The sequence below is a fragment of the Orbicella franksi genome, chromosome 1, assembly GCF_964199315.1.
Source record: "Orbicella franksi chromosome 1, jaOrbFran1.1, whole genome shotgun sequence".
NCBI lineage: Eukaryota > Metazoa > Cnidaria > Anthozoa > Scleractinia > Merulinidae > Orbicella > Orbicella franksi.
In genome coordinates, this window is record NC_138145.1 from 23,004,533 (window position 1) to 23,025,576 (window position 21,044).

Consider the following 21,044-nt stretch of genomic DNA (forward strand, 5'->3'; position numbering starts at 1 on the left):
TATGGTTTGAAATATTCGAGTGGGAAATTCCCTGTTATACACACGGGGGGACGGTCCCGGAAAAATGGGGGTGGGGACATTAAAGGTCGTACCACAGAATGGGACATATTCCCATGGACTTGTTCCCCTCAAAGTTTGATTGCTTCTTGATACGTATTGATCTTGAGACAATTCCTGGCAATAAGAATAAAAAATAAACACTAGAAAGAATCACAGCTCCCCAACCCCAGAACCTAATTTGTTCCGACCGTCAAGTACTTCGGTCAGTTTGGGAAATAAATTCTTGTTGGAAGGACGAAATATCCTTTGCAGTTTAAAGTGGTTCGACGGTCTGACTCGAGAGAAAAGGTCCTGGAGTAACTTGAATATAAATGTGACTGGGTACTCGTAATAAAGGTAGCCCAACATGATCCTAGTATGGCAAGTATTATAACAACGAGAGATTTGCTCTTGTGTCCAACCTCTTGCGAAGACACTAAGCTCCTTTACCGGCCAATCTATATTTCCCTTGTCCACAGAGATTAAACAAAATTTCAACGCCACTTCCAGTTGTCATGGCCTCGACATTTGTCGGAGTTTTGAAGAGAAAGGACTCCTGTAAGAAAACGTTATAATACGAGGAGTGGTCACTGAAATTATATGAACCGACTGACTACGTGGCAAGTTCTTAAAATGTCTATGTATACGCGATGTAAAAAGCTTGACTTTTCGGTGACTTAACTTTTGGCTTGATACTGGGGGACTTCGGAAATTTGTTACGCGGCATTTTTGGGGTGGACTGCGCGTGCGGTGTTTTCGATCTCTGGGATGTCCCGCGTTTAAACTCTAGAAGTAATATATCAAACACGAAAGACCGTGTTTTACCACAATTCCAAAAAGGCCTCGACGTTGGGCGAAAATACTCCGCTGCTGTGCGCCGTATTTTCAACTGTCTTCTCGGTTTTTGGAAATGTAGTCAAACGGTCTTCCGTGTTTGATATATCGCTTCTTAATCGAAAATAAAACTGAGGAGAAAACGGAGAAATAAAATCGTAAAAATCTATGCTGATTAAGATCAGATTTCCAAACACCGTCACGGTCATGATTTCCTTCCTTTAAACTTGATGAGTTATTCATGAGTTTGAAAAAAAAAAGGATTCGTCCCCATTTCACGACCCCTTAGTAAGACAGGCCATGTTGTTTGCCATGTGTACGTCCTCGACTAATCAGAACGTGTTTCTTAATTAGTACTACACAAAACCAAGATAGTAGCCACGTTACGATTGGTTGAAAACTGTAACCTTAGATGAGTGGAATCGGTGAACAAGCTGTCTCAAAAGAAGACAATATTTTGCCCCCCCCCCCCCCCCCGGTACTGACAGGTAGGAAAAAACTAAGACCAGTGAACGTCTTCTTGTGAGCAATTTTGGCTTGAAACCTGTGATTTGACAGGCCCGTACAGCTCATTCAATAAATTTTCTCGTTCTTCCAAGCTTTATTTACATTATTTAATCTGTTGAAACTGGTCATTCCAGAAATGATCAACAATCACTTTCACAATCAGGTTAGGTCATCCCCGTAGCGCCGGCTGGCGCAAACGGCGGTCCTCCAGGTTTGGCGATCGGAAACGGCATTAAAGGTAGCCACTACGACTGTTTGTGATGGTTTCTCGGAGCCTCTGACTTTTGTGACTGTCAAAAGCGTTACTTTCACAATAGCCAATACATTTTGAGTGACGAGGATTTACCTTCTCTTCCCTCCACCGCAACTAAAATGATAACAACCTTTTCCCCGGGGCTTAGTTGCATAGTTTTTACCGGTCGTTTAAGGGAGAGGGGCTTTTACCTTGCTAATAGCAGATTTGCACGATGTCGTCATTTGCCTACAACTATCAGAATTCCTTTTATTTTTTCTTTGTTATTTTAATTTTGAATTCCCAGGGGGGTTTAAAGAACAATTGCCCTTATGAACATAAGAAACGGAAAAAGTGAAGGATTCTGGTAGTTGTAGTCAAATGACGCCATCATGCAAATTGCCTATTCCATAGTGATCAACACTCTATTCTCCCTGACAAAATGAATGAGTAGGAAGGTAAACACAAGGCAGAAATCGTCAACATGGGGTGATTACTTTCAGTGATAAATGACCAAATTCTCAGTAGGAGTCTAAATAAAAATATGCAATTGATCAGGGAGAATTCAAATTTCGAGCGTGGGACAAGAATGGTGGAATCAGGGGAAGAACAACTAAATTGCAAACTCACAACGCAGGACTTGTTTTTTATTTCTTTACTGTTGGACTTTCGTGTTTTCGAAAAAGTCGTCCTCTACAATACAATATGTTCAAACACTGATTTTCTCTCTACGGTGTCATTTTATAAATAAGAAAGGTTTGTATACACAGAAATAATTATATAATTAGAAGTTATTTGCATTGTGTAAGTTACAAACCTCAAGACATACAATTAAAACAAATGCTCTACAAGTCGCGAGAATCACAACGCTTGTTTCCACTTGAAAAGAGTCTTTCCCGCTCTCATTCTTGTCCACAATATCGTAACAAGCTCGTGTATTTCTCGTCATGTGAGAAAAGTACAAGGTGCATATTAATTAGTTTGCTTCTGGCCGAGGTTTCTCAGGAAACAGTCGGGGGAATAAGCACCACTACGGCTGAGCCTGCGTTTTTCGTTCGAGACGTTGCTAAGCAATATGACGTCATACTGACGTACGCATGCTTTTGTGAGCAGTATAACCTGGCCACTACATTAGCAACTTGGTAAAAGGCTGTCGCCTCATTAGTCTTATTTGATTGAATTCAGCGAAGAGGCTCCTATTCCCCGGACTTATTCGGATAGAATTACAGGGGAGAATCTTGCTGGGGGAGGTGAAAAATTCAGTCATTTTTCATACAATTCAGTTCTTTAAAAGTTCTCATAAATATGTACACTGTCAAGCAAAACCTATCCAATGAAAGGCTAAAAACGCTGTTGTTCCTACGAGTGAGCAACTAGAAGAAAGCCTTCGATTCTCTATTTCCAAGTGAAACGTTTAAGCATCGCGTGAATAGAGATCTAAGCCATGACTCACAGTAGCCACAAGCGATGTCAAAGTGTGTCGGTGATGATTTGTTGTCTTTGAATTATTGTAGAAAGTGGTAAGCTACCCTTTGTTACTTCTGGTGTAATCATTCATAGCTGCTTTCCCAGCACCGTATCCGACACGGCCAATGAAAAAATAAAAATCCAACCGACTAATTGCACATTTTAAAAATCCGTGACGCCCTTTGAACATAATCCATAATAATTTATTCCTGATTAGTGACGTCATTACGCCTCACTTGCAAGTATGTTCGATCCACTCTTTTTTGCACCAATCACACTTGACGTGACAACACCAGATAAAAGTACAGTTACATTTGACGTCATCCACCTTGTTAGCAGTGTTATATCCCCGGCCGCAGCACAACTGGCGACAACCGTCCGTGCCTTCCGATGTCTTATTGCACGTTCTTCCTACCGTACCCAGAATTCCATACCTGTCGTCGGCTTTGCAAAAGTCCGGTGAGTTGACGGCGTAGACGAGACTTGAAGGCGACGGTCGACGGTTGTTCGTGTTCCTCTTTCGTCCTCGTCGTCCGCGAGAAAGTCTCGTGAGCTTGGTTTTGCTTCTGTTTAGTTTAACCTTCAGCGCGCTATCGAACCTTCGTCGTAGTTCGGAGGCAACTTGCGCCATCTTCGGCATGGTTTTCCAACACACTCGGATAGTACACGAGCCAGAGACACCGTGACATTTGCAACTCTTGCCCATATTGTCTTTTATAGCCTAAAACAAGGAAATAAAAAATAACATAATCAAACAAGTCCAAGAGTCTTTATCCTCTATAAACATGTGTAACAAACACAAACCAACCACTGAAACAATGCAGTCTTAGGCAGGTCAAACGTCGAACTTCACATAAGACGAACTAAACTGCAATTTGAGTCGATCCAAACGGTTAAACCTCGACCGTTGGGTCAAACGTCGATCTTAATTCGAATTTAGTTCGACCAACACGTTCTATCCGTCTGCTTCTAAATTCAGTCGGAAGAACTCAGTCGAGTCAAACGTCGAACTTATCCCGAACTTAATTCGCTCAGTTTAGCTCCTCTCATGTGAAGTTCGACGTTTGACCTACGCCTTAGAGAGGAATGGCCTGTTTACATTTGTCGGCCGTCTTCGGTTACTTCCTTCAAGAAAAATCAGGGAAAGGGATAGACGACAGGAGGGGGAGGAAATACACAGGCTACAAAACTAATCCCATCTGTTTGTCGTAGCACACGCGCTCTACGTGCACAAGACCATTCTCATCCCCAGAGCCCGCCGGTCCTTGTCATGTCCAAGGGGATCGCAGAGTCTGGTGACGAGAATGGCACAAGATGTGACGAAGGGGCTGTTTGAATAATTGGTCATCCTTGATTTGATTCACAGCATAGTTGTCGTTTGGAAGATCTCTCAGATTCTTTCTATCTTTTGAGAGTTCCTCGAAAGAGACAGGTTAACATTTGGGCGACTGGAGGTCCTAAATCAACATTGGTATAACAAAATCTGTGAGATCAGATCGACATGTACGGTTTGGTAGATGGAGTTATTGTACTGGCCTGTTGTCAAAAGCCTTGGCCCTTAGGCTTGACTTACCATTTGATTAATTAAATCTAATATCGAGAAAGATACCAAACAAACCCAAAACAAACATATTTATCACAAAAACATGTTTGATGCTAATGGAAAAATGTTACCCTTCGGCGCTAAAACCATTTTACTTCAGGATCACTGATTTTAGTAAACAATAAATCAAACAGAGTAAATTATCCCAAACACTATCATCGTCCAATTTTGTCCAACAAAATCAGTACAGTGTTATACATGTACACACTGAAGACGAAAGAGATAAAACCAACAACTAAATGACATCAAAAGAAACGTAAAGCAATCAAGAACTATGATTAAATTGTCGACCTTGAACTGGTTCAAATTCGTCTCTTCTAGAGAATAGATTAGGCGTTCACCACAGGGGGTAAAACTGCGATTTACTGCAATTGTTTCAAAAGGTCATTCCATCTTAATTAAATTTTGAAACTCGAATTCTCTTCGTCAAAACATGGATTACAGCCTGAGGGGGCTGGGCAAGGTGGCGGCTATCAAGATTAGCATACAGCCCCATAGCTATTTAACAAAACGAAAATTTGGTTCAAATTGGATGAAGTATGATTTGAGAATTTCCTCGATTTGCAACATAAAATAATCAATGAGCTTAGATGAACATTTCACTTCTAGTTCCAATAATTTAACGATATAAGGAACACAGTTGTGTAAATGTTCATGCTTATAAAGTTTGACAAAAACACACATTGTCAAAGACACCCGCTGAGGTTAATTCCAAAGCAAACATTCTAATAACGAATTTGTGATAAGCTTGTTCGTCTAAACATATAAGGCGGGCTTGTCTTTGACAGATAATCGATTGCGTCGGTGCAAATTCAGATTTTGGAATGTTAGTCTGTTAAGACTGTTGAAAAGAGTGCAGTAAGCCGTGTCGTCCGGGCCTTCAAGTAGAAGGCATTTTTTACAACGACTTGACGCATTTTTGCACGTGCGATTGCTGTGTTTGATCTGATTGGCTGAGAAGTTTGGACAAGAAACAAAGCATCATCGACTCTCTGATGAAGTGTTAACAGTTGGGAGCTGAAAATATCTAGAAAATCTCAACGTGCTTCGAAAAAAAGTAGATTTAAAACCATCTTACGGCAGTTTAAAATGCTCTAATCCGTTAATAATGTAAAGGAATGCTTTTAAGACTAAAGAAGATTATGTTTGATGAGCTGCAAGATGGATAAGAATATACGATGGTTATTTCAAGATGTTCTTTGAATAATCTCCTCCAAGGATTAAGGACTATTAAGGGATAGGAAACTCGACTATTGCCGCTTTGATACCGAGATAATTCTTCCGAAACTTCCATGATCTCCTGTTTAAGCTTCGTATCGATGACTTTGAAAGATAGTTTCATTTACTTTCCGTGTTGATAAACAGCTTTATTCACACGTAGTAAATGATTGTTGAAACATACGCTCATTTGCTAAGCTTGCATGTTAAGAAAATTATCTCTCGTTACACCTAATGCCCGCCTATCGCATACCGATATATTTTAGAGTTCCCTATGCTAATTGTCGTACATGTTCATGCCATCCAATTTTGATAATTTGGTGTTAAATCGAAAAAACATTTCTAAAAGGAAAAAATTATTTCCTTGTTTAGCTCGTAAATAAATAAAATCATGAATTTCATTACTCGATTCAAACTCATGAATTTCATTACTCCATTCAATCTGCCCAGTTTTAGCCATCCACGTTGCTTTGTGCCTTCTTATCAACACTTCGGTGCTTTACTACCTTAATGAGCTGTTGTTTTCCCTGAATTTGAGGTCAGTTTACGGGAAAATGGGTCACTGTCCCTTCTGCAATTTGCTCTTTTATCTACAAAATCGTCACAAACGGAAAATCTAATTTTAATCTCTGGCGAAGAAAACTCCCTGCTGATAAAATAAATACCAAAATATCCGGAACATAATGAACACTTTATCGCCCAGAAGTTCTGCTTTGAGATAATATTATTTCCTTTGTCATTTATTACACAAGCAAAACCCGCAGGAATTTTCATTACGTTTACAAGGAAAGATCAAAAATAAATCCTACACCTTTCGAATGAAAATTCTTAAAGGAAGGGCGTGTAATGGGTCTCCATCACGTTTTATCGCGAACCACCGAAAACAAAGTTCAGAAAGCGGTTATGAGGTAAACGAAGGAAACCCACGAAGCTGGCGGAGTTTCCGCGCGGGAGTCAGTTTGCGCGCGCGACAGTCACGAACCGGACAAAAGGTCAAACCATCACTTCTTGTTCAAATTTGTTTCGATTTTTGTCAGACGGAAGCCGCAAAATTCGCAATTTAAGACCCACGCAACGGAGCAGACATCTGAAAATAATATAAAAGTCATTAAATATAGCTTGGAAGTTTGCGAACAACCGCATGTCGAGGGATTTACATAACTGATGTTCAAAAATTTAGATTGCCATTAAATTGCGGGATGACTGGTCTAGTGTATTTTCAAGCCATCAACATTGCGGGTTTTTTGTTTGCTTTTTTGCCGAGGAAAGGCAGAGTTTTAATGGGAAACTAGAGCTATTCCTTTCATAATTACAAACATAGTTTCACGCACATGAATTGACATGATGAAGGAGAATAATGCATCTTTAATACGTTGAAATTATTTTCTGTAAGTTGTTTTAAATATTCATTTAAATGCCATGCTGAATTTTTTTTAGTTTTATAAAGTGGAAAAACTTGGAAAGCCTCAGAGAAGCGAAATAAAGTCAGAGACGAAGCGAAATTTTAGGCTACTCATCGAGTGGTGTTTGTATGTAAAGTGAATTTTTGGGTCATTGCTGGAGTTGGTTGACCGGCCGACTCGTGGTATCGTATCAGTCTCATGTCTACATACGTCTAAAACCGATTGCAACGAGGGCACTAGGTTAGATGTTCGAACTTCCTGGTTCAAGAAAGTGCTGTCTCAAATGACATATGGAAAAATACTGAAGAGACTTTTCAATGTTTATACTCTCTAAGATTCAAAAGACTCAAAACTTAGAGCCGCATCGCACGACGCGTTTGTTTTTCTCGGGGTGAAAGGGTTAAAAGGCATAATAAACTTGAAATTAGTATTTTTATTTGCAACGTTTTGAGAAGATTATACTTAAGATTATCGCGTCAAATACTATAACAAAGAAAGATGAGACTAAGGCAGCAACCCCCTGGTTATAGAAAAACACAGTTTTACGAACTCTTAGTAAATTATACTGAAGTAGAAATTGAAGCGACTTTTTAGGAACTTCTAGTATCTACAACATTATCGCAAAATTTCCAAGGAATCTGAACTTATCACCCATTTCTCTCTTCGTCATCGCCAATGAGCTGAACTTCCTATAATGGTTTCCGGTGATTTGTCGAGTACTGCTCTTGAAAATTAAGCCTCGATTATTATTGATTCACGTACGGTTTTAAGCTTTGTCAAGATCCGCTAAAAATAGATGGCCGCGTCTCTAAGCAGATTGAAAGTGTTTATCCGCGACTTTACAAACAACCTGTATAAAAAGGATGCCTTTGTTTGACGAGGTTACGATGCAAGTTTGTTTGTCAGGAAGCAGCGTCATGTATGGTATTTTTAATCTAAAAACCTTTAATTGCTCTACTCAGAATACAGAATATAAGATAAGGAAGCAGACAATATTTGTGGATTTAACGAGCACGTTCCCATTCATGAAAGCTGGCCTTGAATTCCACAAGAGATTTTCCTACGAAACATTAGTTAAGCTTCATCGAATCAAATAAGCATCGATCAGGTTATAATTTTCTAAGCCAAGGAATAAGAAAAAAACACGAGAACATTGAAAATCGATCTGAAATACTTGCCCCTCGTTGGTGTCCAAAAGTCGAAAGCGACAAACCGCAAAACTGTTAGGTAGAACTCCTTCGGAAAATACAAAGGAATTATATCCATTCTTCGAAAAAAATGCCGCGCCGAAAACTCAACGATCCACTACAGATTAAATTTCTAAACAGCGGTTTATAGGGCGAGGACAGTGGGGAAAATCTTGGTTGGGAAAAATAAAAGGAAACCGTAACAACGGAAAATACACATGTCCTGTCTGTAAACACCGAGCGACGACGCCCAAGTAACGCGCGCAACGAACACAGCGCTTCATACTTCATAAGGAAACATTTGAGATGCCGTCAGATCCGTAATTGTGGGTTTTGCGGTAATTAACTCGCAACAGTGAGGCTTTAACCCCTTCGTTTCCAAATCTCATGCCGTCGTTTCAGTTTGCTACAAGTTATCCATTTTTATACACATGCGCACTTTGGTAGACAGTTCATGTTCACATCCTACATGTGACACAATTTTCCATTTTCTTGTGCGTCAGTCGGTCAATGGCTAAAAACTAACAAAAGGGACATCACCGTTCTTGATAGCCATTTTCCCCTTATTTCGCCAAAAAACAGTGTCTAACTGCTGACCCGCAAGAGCGACTAATTATTGCTTCGTTCTTTCTAACAGTATCTGCTTGCCTGCCCCCTTGTGCGTTTGTCAAGCCGTTTTCACAATTATTCATCACATCCAATCCGCTTTATTTTCAACCCCAATCTTAATCGCTGCAATCCACATCATGTTCTCAAGCGGTTTGGCAGTTTGTTAGCCGACACGAAAATTATGACATTGCCAGTGCGTTCGAGAAGCTATGGTGGAAGCCCTATATGCCTCACAAGGGGCAAAGAGGATTAAGTCAAGTAAGTCAAAACCATTTGCTTTTCTATGCGGTTGTGTTTTTAAAAGCCACAAAAAAATACAACGCGATTAAAAGATCATAAAGAGGAAAACATCCTGTTCCATACAAAACCTGGTCAGTCCCTCCCAACCACCCCCTCCTCCCTCTCCTCTCCACCCCCTCTCCCCCCCCCCTCCAAAAATAATAATATTCTGAGCATACCTTTCTTCCCGCTTCATTGTTGTGCTGTGTGATAAACTTTGACAAGTCTTTCTCAGGATTCTTATCCGGGTCCATAAACTCTTTAGAGTATCTGCTGCCGAATCCAAAGTCCTCGGAGCATCCGCCCCATTCCCAGCTCGCTTCCCCAGCTTTCTGGCCCCTTTTTTGAGGCTGAGAAGCACAGTTACAGACATCCCAGTCACCCAGACTGCAGCCCTTGGTTATCTGGTAGGCCACGCCTGCAGCGGCAATAGCGTTCAGGTACGAACTCTCTCTGGTATCTAAAGAAAAGGAGGAGTAAGAAAGAAAAAAACGAATCCACTGAGTGGAAAGAGGCGACACTAGAATACGACTAATAAATGACGATCTTCGCCGGAAAATCTTGTGAAATTCTAGTATCTATTGGTTTAGTCACTGCAGTTACTAAGCAAACGGGCATCATCATTCATGACTACTGCATGCTAACTATTACAGAAATGGTCGGAAAATGACATACGGTGCATCAAAATAAGAAACGTCGGGCGGTAGAATCACAACCGATGCATACAAACTCTTACAAACGGCGGGAGAAAAGGAAGGGGGGCTTAAAATTATGAGAGAAGGAGAAACGAGGGACCCTTGCAATTCTAGAGGACATAAACAGTAACTGACAGTAACTGACAGTAACTCTTCATTCTCGTTCTCACTGCGCGCAAAACAAGGTTGTCACTTTGCATGTGCACGACAAAGATGACTCGGGGGCAATGATTTGTACTTCTATCGTCAAGTCTTAATATCGTTTAATTTCTCCAACAGATATATTATCGTTATGTTATCGTTTGCCCCTGCTTCCTAAAACCTGTGAGGTAATTGGCACTTGTCCTGGGAAACGAGACGAGAAAAGACTTCAAGGCGCCTAACAAGCGCTTATTTACACACCAAAGTTACATAACATCATAAGTTATTTTAAAGATGTCCACGCAAAATAAAAATTTGTCTAGTTTCCGAACCTTGTGATGCAATTCGGTACGTTAGCTAAACTACTTTACGAACTGAGCAAGGAAAACGTGACTTAGAAAAAGACCTAACAGTTCAACAGTTCCTAAGTTTGGAACTGTTTACACTTACGTGAAAATTTATGATCAACTTGAGGTCAACTTGCCAATGTTCACTTAGCACCGTACTGCATTTTAAAGAGTTTTGCATGTTCTGTTGTATTTGACGATCAAACTTGATTTCATCCGCCTCCCGTGTAGTCTTCCACTTACGTTTGGCATCCTTGAATGTGTAAACTCAATCCAAGACTTTGCAAGGCTAATGCTTATACCTTGAAAACGAACATACAAGCCAGAATACAAGAGCGTTCTTGATTCTCTGGCTCTTAAGCCAACGAACGCCCAAATTTTAATTTTCTAATTTTCTATCTCTGCGAGACGTTTTTTGCAATGAACGTGCACGTTTGCATGAGCCATCTTGTTGTGTATAAAGACCTAGCGACTTTCTTTACTTGTCCTCACAGAAGTTAAATCGCTCAGCAACCAATTAATTATTTTGGAGCTGAATTCAAAGCTGTACCGTTCTGTTGTAATCCGATGTCTAGACCATGGCCATTAGATTTTCGGCCAGTTCTTCTCTCTGATGGCGTTGAAACTCTAGAATCTTGCCTCAACTATGGATATTACGAGGCAGTTATCTGAAATATATACTGTATATGAGAATATGATGTTGAAGAGTATTATATTCTGACTGATCAGTTTACAATCACGTACACATGAAGTCTACAAAGCCAGTCAGCAATACAGGAAAGTCAAGTCTAGAGAAAAAAAATCACTCAAGCAGAATGTTTACATTTTTTCCCCAGTAAATCAGTTATGCTACACAAAAGGCGACTAAGTAATAAAGTGAAACAGTCTAAAATTTAGAAACTTGTATAAAAAAGTTCTGCAAGGAATGAAACTACCTTACGGAAAACTCGCAAGTGCTACATGTAGTCTTGAAGTTGTAAAACATGAACATTAAGCTTCCCTGCAAGAAATTGATTACGAATTAAGCAGGAATTCACAGAGCAGCTACATCAATTTGGAATTCTCGGCTCTGGAGAATTCTAAACTGTCACATTTGATCTACAGTACCGGTCAAAACTTTGCAAAACCTCCCCTGTTGCTTCGCGCGAGGTACGACCGGCTACAAATGAACTGTATTGACGTCAAAATGCGAGCGATTCAAAAGAACCCCAACCGTCTTTTCAGTTAAACAAAAGAAACAGCCAATAACATCGTCCGTGGAACAATCTTTAATCCCGTGCTCACCCTCAGAAATAATAAATGATAATAATAAAGATTGGCAGAATATTAGAACGGAAAAAGTTTCATAAAGGATCTTTCCGAATACCCCGCGGGCTGATGACGCTAAATCCACCTGATTACTTGTTAGGCTTGAGAACGTGCGGCACGCTATAAAGAATCGAGAGAGTTTTAATAAGTTCAGAAAAAACTCAATGTTTGGGCCGTGAGATCATTTTCCGTCCACTTTTCCTGTGCCTTTGTTAACAGAAGCGAACTTAGTTTACTGTTTGTTCTTCTACTCGTTTTCATACATTGCTTTCAAGTAGCAATCTCTCGTAGTGGGACATTTCTAAAACAACGACCAAGTTTGCACCCCGGGTTTGCATAGAAAGGGGCGGGGAAATGGGCTTGTTTTGAGACATAAACCGCGCTTGAACCTTTCAGTTGATGATTTTTTAAATTCTCTTCACTTTGCTACAAGACAATGTAGTGATATTGTTTGGAGAAATTAAGCGACGATCACAAGAGTTGAAGAGCAGCAGACGAAACTTCGAGACTAGAAGAGTTGGACCAACCCGGGTAGAAGCTAATACCAATTTAAACAGAATAAACATTTTTCGATTTTAGAACAAACAGCTCTATCAGCACCTTTAAACACCTTTCAAACTGGCGTGTTTACCAAAGTACAAAAAAATGTCGAGTTCATTCTGGTTGTATTCTTTTCCAGAGTTCACGTCACGCTTTTAAAACAGCAATACCAAAGGTATTCAAATGCCATTCTTTTAGAACAACACCAAGCAAACGAACACACGTCTGATTCTGACAAAGCCATTGTTCAAAAGCCAATTTAAAAGAAAATTACCAAACCTTGTTTGAAGTTGTGATGGACCGAACAACCCACAATTACCCTCATTCTTTATAATTACCGCCTGAAGTGTTGTCTTTTTCTATTTCCCATTTCACGATGGGTAATTTTTCGCGACCGATAATTTCACGCAAGACAAAGGTTCTGAAAAGACATTAATGCCTTAAGGGTATCCAGGAGAATAATGGCGAGAAGGCAGTGCAATTATTTGCTAAAAGATTAATGATAACTTTGCGGAATAAATCTCTTTCGGGATTATTTTCTACCAGTTTTGAGAGAACTTGTCAGGGTTGACTTGACCCAAGAAGGGAAAAGTTGATCGAGCGTTTAGCGACACCGAAAGTTGAGTTTTCAAACGAGCCGACCAAAACCGACGAAACTAAGTTGAAAGGTTTTGCTTGGACAATGTTTTAATCTGTAAATCAACAGACATTTCGGCTCCTGATTTCTTCGAGCAATGATCCACAGGAAAAAAGTGTTCCGTGTTACGATGTTTACAGAGGCAAAAGCCAGTCAGACTAATGTGTGTGATGTCAATTACTTTTTTGTTGTGGTGAATTCCACAGGAAACCAAAAACATTGACGCAAGTACAGCTAATTTCTATTCTCTCTCTGCTTCTTCCCTGCGATAAGCCGGCCCACGCTTGCGTGGAGCGCTACACGGGTCAAGGATATTTCAAAGTGATCGTTGAAGAAAGAAACGGAAATTAAAAGCCCACCCGAAATCACAGCAAGGCGCGCAGGTTCACGACCGCGTGTGAAATAGAGTGTATTGGACACCCTTAATAACAGCAAAGTTGTAATGTGTTTGTTTTCAAAATGTCTTCGACTCCTCTCTAGATGACTGTTGAAAAACCGGAAAACAAAAGAAAACCGCTAGAGTTACCCTGATATTCCATTACTCTAATGAAAAGCGGCCATTACGGCTGAGAGTCTGATATAGGCCCGCGAGATTAGCGATACAACACACGTCGTAAACAAATTGACACTTCACGTCAGAGTTTTCCATGAGAAGCATTAAGTTATCTATGCTGTGTACACATAAGAGGACATATTTCAACGTCTGTGTGGCCCCAGATAACGTGGATCAAAGAGAAGAGGTATTAATTGAGCCTGGTGCAGGCCTGCTCGCCAATAATCACACAAACAGCCGTTTTTCGCATAGGAAGTCATCGCGAATATGCTTTCTTGAGGTGACTTCAGGGACAGTCCGGTGTAGTTTTCAAAGAAAACACTGTGGACGTCTTGTTCATATTTATCTAGCAAAGGCCGCCAAATCCACGAATGATCTCTCTCATACGGCATTTAGCTTTAAAGTTGATGGTACTTTGGTATGCAAACACTATAGCTGCTTGAACCTTCTTACGTATTAACTGATAAAAGTAATAATTTCGTGCCTGGGAACGCGAAATATTGCCGATGACTTTTCGCCTTAAAAGGGATGGGGGAGGAACTAACTTTCTAAAATGTGTTTGAACTTTGGATCAGTGTTTGCTTGGATGCAAATTTCCAAGACATTTCCTAAGCCTGCTAGATTCGTTTCACATGTGTAACAAAAGTGCCGGCCGACTCGTTAGGGTCAAGTTGTCGCGACTGCAAAAAAAAGTTGAAAAAAACCCGCCCGAAACGTTTCGCGCGACAAGAACTTTCAGCACGGTAACAATGCGAGATTCGCGGTCGAAAACTGTTGTTGAAAGGTTGTTTGAAACTGTTTAGAAACACAAACGAATAGAGGAGGGCGTTGAGATGTCCAAAAAACGAACAAAACCAATAACTCCGCTCAAAGGAGCACCCTGCAGGTAAAAAATGCCTGCACTGAGAAACATTAACAAACTAGCACTAGGCGGTGAGCAGCCTTAGGGCTTGTTTGAACTCAGCAAATGCCACGCAACATTTCCAGCGCCCGTCAAACTTATTCCAGACCAGCAGATTGCTTGATAGACACGGACTGCCAAGCTGCTCTGAAGTGGGAATTACGCGGATTTTTGAAACAAAATATTTCCTCATGTGTTCTTCATGAAGGCACATATGCATTCCAGTTGGTATACAGACCGCAACAGCGGCCCGAACCGCATTGCAACCACCACATCACAACTTACACTGAAGCGAATCAACGCTACAAGGCCAGCTTATCTTTTCCCTTGGTTCTCAAAATATCGGTGAAAGATAAGGACAGTTCAGGAAATGTACGATAATAATGTTGTAGGTAGAACGTGGAACGGAAGCGGGGTTGGAACCCTACATTGCTGAATGTTAAAGGAAAGGAAATAAAAGTTTAGAACATGCGTAACTTACTCGTCTTGAGCATTCTTTCTCTTTGAAAAACGTCTGCGATCGTAACGCCGGAGCAGTTCCATCGGCGATCAGTAAACTGACTCCTGCACTCTTTTAGGCCCAGTTCGACACCGTCCCGAGCGCTCAAGCCAAGCAACGGTTCCTCTTTACACTTCTTTAGTTGAGGATCCTTGAGCCAAGAACAAAATCTCAAGGCAGCTTCGTTACGGGGTTGCCTGCAGAGAGAAGAGGAAAACAAGTGAGCCCGGGTACCGCCGTGTGTAGACTGTAACTGTTCATATCGAGACCACCCTAGCACGAGCAAGACCCTAATAACCTTGTACGCGCTAGATGAAACATTGTAGTTCGCTTTCAACTCAACGACCTCCTCTCGACGCCTCAATTACCATCCAAGTAGTTCTCGCTTCGTGGTGAAAATTTCCCACTTTGGAACAGATATTAAACAATAATCTGACTCACCTGGTCTTTTTGCGCCCGTCTATCGCAGCAAGAACGATGAAAGAGACAAAAGAGAGAAGCCAGACGCGCGCTCTCATCGTGTGTTTTTTTCTATGTTTCCCGTTTGTCGTAGGCGGCTTAAAAGTGTCTCGCTGAAAAGCTCCGAGATGAACGGACTCGTGTGATTGCTTAATGGCTTGTATCTGTCAATCTAAGAAGTCGCTTGAAGTTTTCACTTGAATTTAATAGTAAAAGTCGCGGTCCTCTTCTCTCCCGCGGCCTTGTTAACACGTTTTCAAGTAGCGTTGATTTAGCTATTCGGGCAAACACTTCTCGTATACTTGTGTAGCGCTTGAGGTCAAGAACGTACTTAATAAACAACGGCTCTCATCGCTTGAACGCCTTCGCAAGCCAGTAATCTTGGCAATTTCGCGATTAAAATGAACCGAAACAAGGCAATCGGCCGGAAGAATGGGTCTTGAAAAACGACGCGCGTTGATTGGCCACAGCTCCCTTTGTCCTAGATCGCCTCTATTTTTCCAATAAATCATCTAATAACATCGAGACAAAACGCTTGTCAAAACAAAACCCGACTTAAGACCGAATTCAAATTCATAAGGGCCGGAAACCACGGAATGGTTCGAGGCAATACGCTCAACGAACAGACAGTCCCGCTTAATTTGATCAATAAACTCCAACTGTCCTGAGGAATGATTGTTGCTAATTTCGGCAAATCCGTCTTGATAAGGAAAAAGTTACGCCGACCGCGTATAAATTCCAGCACAATTACCCACTCAAACCTTCACTAATTAAACGTTTCATTGTTGTTTATTAAAGTTGAAACGTGCGACCCTCTATTATGCCCGATTCCAATAGCAATTTTCTTGTTTGCGCTCCCCAAGTCGCAGTGTATTGCACGTTCGAGTATCCCAGACGGTGAATTTGATATGTCCTTGTTTTCACAGTGATAGATCGTTATATAAAATGAAAAACTATCATGCTCGGTGGATAGCTGTACCCAGCCATGCCGAAAATAACTTTGGTGTAGATGCAAAGGGTTCTTTTGTCAATCGGCACCTCTTTGAGATCGATTTGAGTACAAAAAGAAAAGAATTGAGCTATCTCTTATCTAGCGCGGAAAATTCTGGTCTAGATTGCCGAACATGCTGGTAATTTGTCGTGGAAATGACTTTATCGAATCTAGCCTTGCTCTCTTTTTTGAGATGAATCAATGACACTTAGGTCAACAGTTCAGAATGATTCAGATGTAATTAAAGCAATCTTCGCTCGATAAAATTAATCACAGGCAAGATAATTTTCTCTATCGAGGCCTGCCATCATTTATTACTGCAACTTGATTGTTTGGAAAACACATCAGGGTGACTAACCAACGCCGGTTTTCTTTGCGTTTCGCTATTTTGTTGTGCAAGCATTTACGGAATTCCATCAAAAACGAATCAACGGCAAAATTTAAGAGATTCGCGTGTTTTTTAAAACGCCTGTTAAGAGGGCCAAAAGATTGCGGAAAGAACGTGACAAGGACAACGACCCAATAGACAATAAAATTCAAGAAACATGAACGAGTGTACGAATTGCGTAAGACAAATATAAGGAAGAGTCGCTAACACAGAAATGGAGCAGAGATTCTATTAGAACCGAAATTCAATATCCGGCGAGTGTTAAATCCTAATGATTGTTTTTTTGTTTTTCAGCCCGACTCGTTAAAACATATAAATTGCCGAAACGCCTCCGATTACCGCAGAAATAAGGCGAAAAATATTAAAAATTTGTCCGTTCAAGCGTGCGCGCCTAGCCTACCCCTGAATGTCGCTCTAGACAATGTCATTATAAAGTACTTTATTGTTCATTAAATTTGGCAAATGTCCGAAAAGTTTCTCTAACTTTAATATAGGGAAGGCTATTTTTTGTTGACAAAAGAGACAGGAAATCTGAAATAACACAATATTAATAATTTTGTAAATGAAGAAATCGGTTGCAATGCAATTTTTTTTTTTGTTGCGCGCGGAAATGTTGGAAAGATGTTAATCCAGTGCCTTTATAAGTTAGTATTTTGTTTGACCATCTTGCTCTTTAGTCTCGCCAAATCGCGGCATTTTCAAGTCTCTTTGTTCCGAGGAGGAATAAAAAGATGTAATTATAGTTCCAAAACAGTGGCAACTTAAAATAAATATCCGATATAAAGGATGTTTGCCAACAATGTTTTTAGGCTTCGTATTAATGTCAGTAAAAATCAACAAATCGCCCACTACTGAGTCTGCGAGTTCACTTTGGAAATTTGATGAGGTTCAAAGAAGGCCAGATGCTTAAAAAGAATTGCTTTATCTAGTAATGGAAAGCATTGGACTTCAAAACGCCCCTTTTCATTTGGAACGATTTCTTTTCTTATTAACCAAACCCAAAATTGAGGCATTGTGACAAATATTTCTCTTGCTTTCTGTGATGCGACTCAAAACGGAAAACCGACTCAAAGATAACAAAGTTGGCGCTATCTCTATCACTCTGTCATGAAAGGCCAATCGATAAATTTATCTCCAAAAATGAAACGATAGATCTTCTTAGAGGTTAAGTGCCGGATTAACACAAACTGTTGAGTAAACAAAAAGACTTTAATACGGTAAATGTGGTAATGGTTAATTCTCGCAGGGCGTTAGCTTTGATATAGACAGGTGTTTTTCACATTTGAAAGTGCCTGCGAGTCCCAATTAAATTCGACGTAAAATATCATTATGTGTATTTGGTTCTCCTAACGTAAATAAAGCACAACCGGATTGACCAAAATGGCCAAATACAAGCAGGGAACCTTAACAAATCAACGGGTTTCCGCGAAGATTCTGGATAAGTTTTGATTTTGCCGTTCCAAATCGCGTGTCAATGACGGATTTTTTGCCAATTCATCAGTAGTCACCATTTTTTTTTACATAGGAGTTTCAATAAAAGGATCGTCCCTTTTCAGCAGGGTGCCATCGAATTGTTTCTATAAAAATGTTTGACCTTTCAAATGTGGGATTTTTAAACACTATTCACTGATATCGGGCAACTACGACCTTCGTTATAGTACATCTGCACAGCGACTTGAACAATATAGGGACACGCCAAGACTATTGAAAACAGATTTGCCTGGTGAATTGCGCGGTATCAGCTGTTTTCAGCTGATTTCATTTCACAAACACAACGTTTTCTTCTACATGTCATATGCTTTTGCAAACAGAGCAAGTTTTTCTCCACGGCCGGAAATTGAAAAAGAACACGAAAGAACACTGAGCTTTTCCATCTCAACAATACAAGGAACGCTGACTGTAGACGAAAGCTTGCCACATTGTAAAAAAATCATTGGTAACCCCATAATTCAAGTGATTCAAATAAAGGAAAGCCGTAATATTTTTGCAGTGTGCCTGATAATCTCCGCATAAAAGAAAAAAGATCAGAGAAATAATACAAATTAAAACACAATGTTAGAGGCCATCTGTATAACCCTCTGTCGAAATTTCCTCAGCTGTTTTTCACTCAAGATGTTCAGAATTAAAAACACGTTTTGAAAAAAACACATTAAACGTGTAGGCTTTAACACGCGAGCGAAACATACTTGCGTAAAGATAATAAATCTGACCGGTAGAAATCGAACTTGTCAAAAGTATTTTCGGACGATAAGAATGTACCCCTTGATGAAGATAGAAAGTTCTCTGTAACATGGTTAACCCGACCGGAGATGACTTTCGGAAGACTTGAAATGCATGTCTGATGCATTTTTCTGAATAAAAAATAACTGATTCTTGTCTATGCAAGATAAACCTTTTCAAAACATACACTTGTTTTGGAAACCCCTTTGAATTCGCACACTAAGGCACAGCACGCTTGTGACGCGTGGTTAGAAAGCGTGCGTCTTTCGTATCAATAGCAATAGTGATGAACACAAGAGCGAAAGCTACAACATAAAACAGTTACAGGTGTTAACAGAGCCAGAGCCAGTACCCTTTAATTTATACTAAAGATATCTCAAGCAATCAAAGTGAAATTTCGTATTATTAAAAAATAATCATCGATCCAAAACGTTCGTGTAAATGGAGTTGTCAAATTGTTTTAATTTGTTTACCCTATCTAGACTTGTCGAAAATTGATCCACGGTGTTTATCGATCTCTTGGCACAGGCTAGCTGAGGAGAGGAAACAAGCCAAGAACAGGCAAGGCAGCAGATGGTAAAATGAATCTACGGTCAATATCACCACAGGGAGGCGAATCAAGACTGATTGTGTGATAAACACAGACTTCATTCATGTGGCTCACAGATGGTCTCTATGCTGGTGTTTTTAACGTTCATGCACGCAAACGGATTATTTCCATTTGTAAATCGTCTACAAATTATCTCGTGAAAAAATGTGCCACCAATTTCGGCACTTAAGTGAATGTTGCCGAATTCTCTAAATTTTCGTTGTATTTTTAGCCGCGGTAAGCCGCGAGTAATGACCGAACATTTCTTCACATCTATTCAAAGGACACTGATACCTCTTGCACGATGACATTCGAATAGAGATAATTCGAAAAGAACTGTTTGTTTTACGCTCACCAGGCTATCTTTTCGCATTCAAAAAGCAATCAGGAATTAATTTTGTTTTGATAACACTTCTATTTCAAAATTGAAGTTCACTTGAAAAGTAGCAGGGAACAATGATCTTTCAACCTAGTGTAAGGAAAGTCGCACAAAACTTTGTTCTGTGCGGGTTTTAATCCATTGTCTGCAGAGCAAAAAGTTGTTCACAGATGTAATCTCCTAACAGCTGGTGAGTGATAAATAATAGTTTTCTTTAGAAAAACCGGAACTTTTCAGTAACTATGTAGAGTCCTCGTAACAGATCGCGCTTTCTTTTTTCTTTTCATATGTTTTCAATCAAGTTTCCTAAAGTCTGCACCTCACTGCAGGAGTGTTTCAAATTAGGCTTAGCTATTTTCACAGGCAATTCAAATCATCGCCGGAAGCCTTTTGCAGAAAATAAAAAAAGTTGGTTGGATATACGCTCTGTAATGAGTCACAACCGTTCAGAGTGCCTTGAATGCTCTGTCTACCTTAAAAGGACCCTTTTTAAGCTCCTCTCTCTAATGAGCTACTTCTAGAGTTTCAATTTATAATATAAACCCCCTTCCGCTCGGGTTCCAAGGAGAATACTAATAATCCTTTTCGTTCTATGGTCCATGTAAGTGCCAGTTCCGATGAGCCATCTGTATGGGTTCTCTGATTTCGTAAGATTTCCCTGCAGTTGAGGAGTACAGTAGAAGAACATGCAGAGTAGAAAAGACGACTGCATAAGTATCAACTTCGTTGTTTTGCCGGAGTGCTTATGTTATCTCTTAGAATCATCAAGCTCTTTACGCACACTTCAACGTCAGTCGCAGTTAGGAACACAGATACGGTCACACAAAGTCCTAATAGTGACGTTATGTTGACGTTCATATTTTGTTGACCACTGATAGGATCCTCAGCTACACCATAGCAGATACACTTAGGTTGGACGCTGTTCAGTTTCCACTCTTGGTGATGTGGGTTACGCTGACGATATGGCCCTTCTCTGCCACACAGCGTTGCACACAGGCAAGCAAAACTGTCGGGCAACT

General features: G+C 40.3%; 1 protein-coding gene across 1 annotated transcript; it reads right to left on the bottom strand.

Moving 5' to 3' along the window:
- Positions 1-42: 42 nt before the first annotated feature.
- Positions 43-16,593, bottom strand: LOC145478673 (protein Wnt-2b-A-like). The gene is made up of 4 exons (XM_081456775.1): positions 15,441-16,593; positions 14,982-15,196; positions 9,558-9,838; positions 43-3,800 (listed from the first exon to the last, which is right to left on the bottom strand). The coding sequence occupies exons 1-4, from the start codon at positions 15,515-15,517 to the stop codon at positions 3,312-3,314; spliced, it is 1,062 nt and encodes a 353-aa protein (XP_081312901.1). The 5' UTR covers positions 15,518-16,593; the 3' UTR covers positions 43-3,311.
- Between the last annotated feature and the right edge of the window lie 4,451 nt (positions 16,594-21,044).